General features: G+C 41.5%; 1 protein-coding gene across 1 annotated transcript in view; it reads right to left on the bottom strand.

Moving 5' to 3' along the window:
- Window positions 1-1,601, bottom strand: part of LOC139378709 (secretagogin-like) — a 39,471-nt gene extending 37,870 nt beyond the window's left edge. Inside the window, exons 1-2 of the mRNA XM_071121138.1 lie at window positions 1,394-1,601; window positions 1,162-1,232 (exon numbers count right to left, since the gene is read on the bottom strand). Coding sequence (XP_070977239.1) covers window positions 1,162-1,232; window positions 1,394-1,463 — 141 coding nt within the window. The 5' untranslated portion in view covers window positions 1,464-1,601. The remainder of the gene's footprint in view (window positions 1-1,161; window positions 1,233-1,393) is intronic.

Raw genomic sequence — 1,601 nt, 5'->3', positions numbered from 1 at the left:
CTTTTGTGGAGCAATGGGTAACGATGCTTCGTGAGTGACTGGTTGATGTGTGCAGAGGGTCCCTGGTTCGAGCCCAGGTTGGGGCGAGGAGAGGGACGGAAGCTATACTGTTACATAGGGAACAGGGTTCCATAGGGCTCTGGTCTAAAGTAGTGCACTATATAGGGAACATGGTTCCATAGGGCTCTGGTCTAAAGTAGTGCACTATATAGGGAACAGGGTTCCATAGGGCTCTGGTCTAAAGTAGTGCACTATATAGGGAACAGGGTTCCATAGGGCTCTGGTCAAAAGTAGTGCACTATATAGGGAACAGGGTTCCATAGGGCTCTGGTCTAAAGTAGTGCACTATATAGGGAACAGGGTTCCATAGGGCTCTGGTCAAAAGTAGTGCACTATATAGGGAACAGGGTTTCATAGGGCTCTGGTCAAAAGTAGTGTACTATATAGGGAATGGGGTGCCATTTGGGACGCATAGCCATAATTGCGTTTGCTGATGCCTGTAGCATCCTAATGTCATCCTTGAGCCCATCTGGACAGCAGCTCAACCCACTCAGGAAAAAGACAAACACATAGTAAAAGGTTGAATAGAGCCGTTGTTTGGACAGAGCTGTAACTAAAGATAGGTTGCCCTTTGCTGCACAATTACATGGGAAACGTACCGGCTGTCTTCCTGTATCAACCCATAGTTATATTTACTTCTCAATCATCAGCAGCCTGCCATCGAATCGTTTTATTCACTCAGCTAGACCAAGAGGTACATTGATGGACTGTAAATACTTTAGCACAAAAATAAGATGTTGTTGGCGATATCCCATAGATGCAACAGTGGCACACCACAAGAGGAAGTGCCTTTAACACATTGTAGGCTATCTGTAATAGAGGAACTTCCAATAACACTTCCGAGGACCAGTGAGACATATTTAGAAGAGGATATTTATAATAATAATAATAATAATAATAATAATAATAATGTATGACGTTATGCGTCATTTATAAGGGGGCACACTAGTTTCTGGCAGTAGCTCGCAAATAGACTAAATGCACCTGCTGCGCTTCAAATGTGTTGCGCGTTATTAGGTTGCTAATAAAATAGATAAAAGATAAGAGAGGGAAAAAGTACTTACCTCCGGACCTAAGAGAGGGAAAAAGATATGTACTTACCTCCGGACCTAATTTCGTCATCATGTGACGGAAGAAGTGATCCAACTCCTTCCCCTCAATGTAACCATTATCTGTAGAAGCATTAACACCATTTAAAATACTCCTCTCATACGTTTTAGAATACATTTTAATACTTGACATAAATAACATTTTTTTTTGCATCAAAAATAACATATATCAAGTTATGAAACCATAACTCGCATGGTTAGGTTATAAAATTAATAATTCTCACCGTCTGCATCAAAGTGTTGCCAAATCTCCAGAAAACCAACGGCATCCAAGTGCTCAAAAGCGCAGTCCATTGTAATAAACAGGAGTGTAAATTATATCTCTAAATACGGTTTATGATAGTTCAGGTGATAGGTGTCTCTGTATCCTTGTCGAGAGTCTACTCTGCACTGGTTCAGTACAACGTATGGGTGCTTTTCTTGACGTGACCC

The sequence above is a fragment of the Oncorhynchus clarkii genome, chromosome 2 (genome assembly GCF_045791955.1).
Source record: "Oncorhynchus clarkii lewisi isolate Uvic-CL-2024 chromosome 2, UVic_Ocla_1.0, whole genome shotgun sequence".
NCBI classification, from domain to species: Eukaryota; Metazoa; Chordata; class Actinopteri; order Salmoniformes; family Salmonidae; genus Oncorhynchus; species Oncorhynchus clarkii.
Note: the sequence above shows the minus strand (reverse complement) of the source record. Positions and strands in the feature narration are given on the sequence as shown.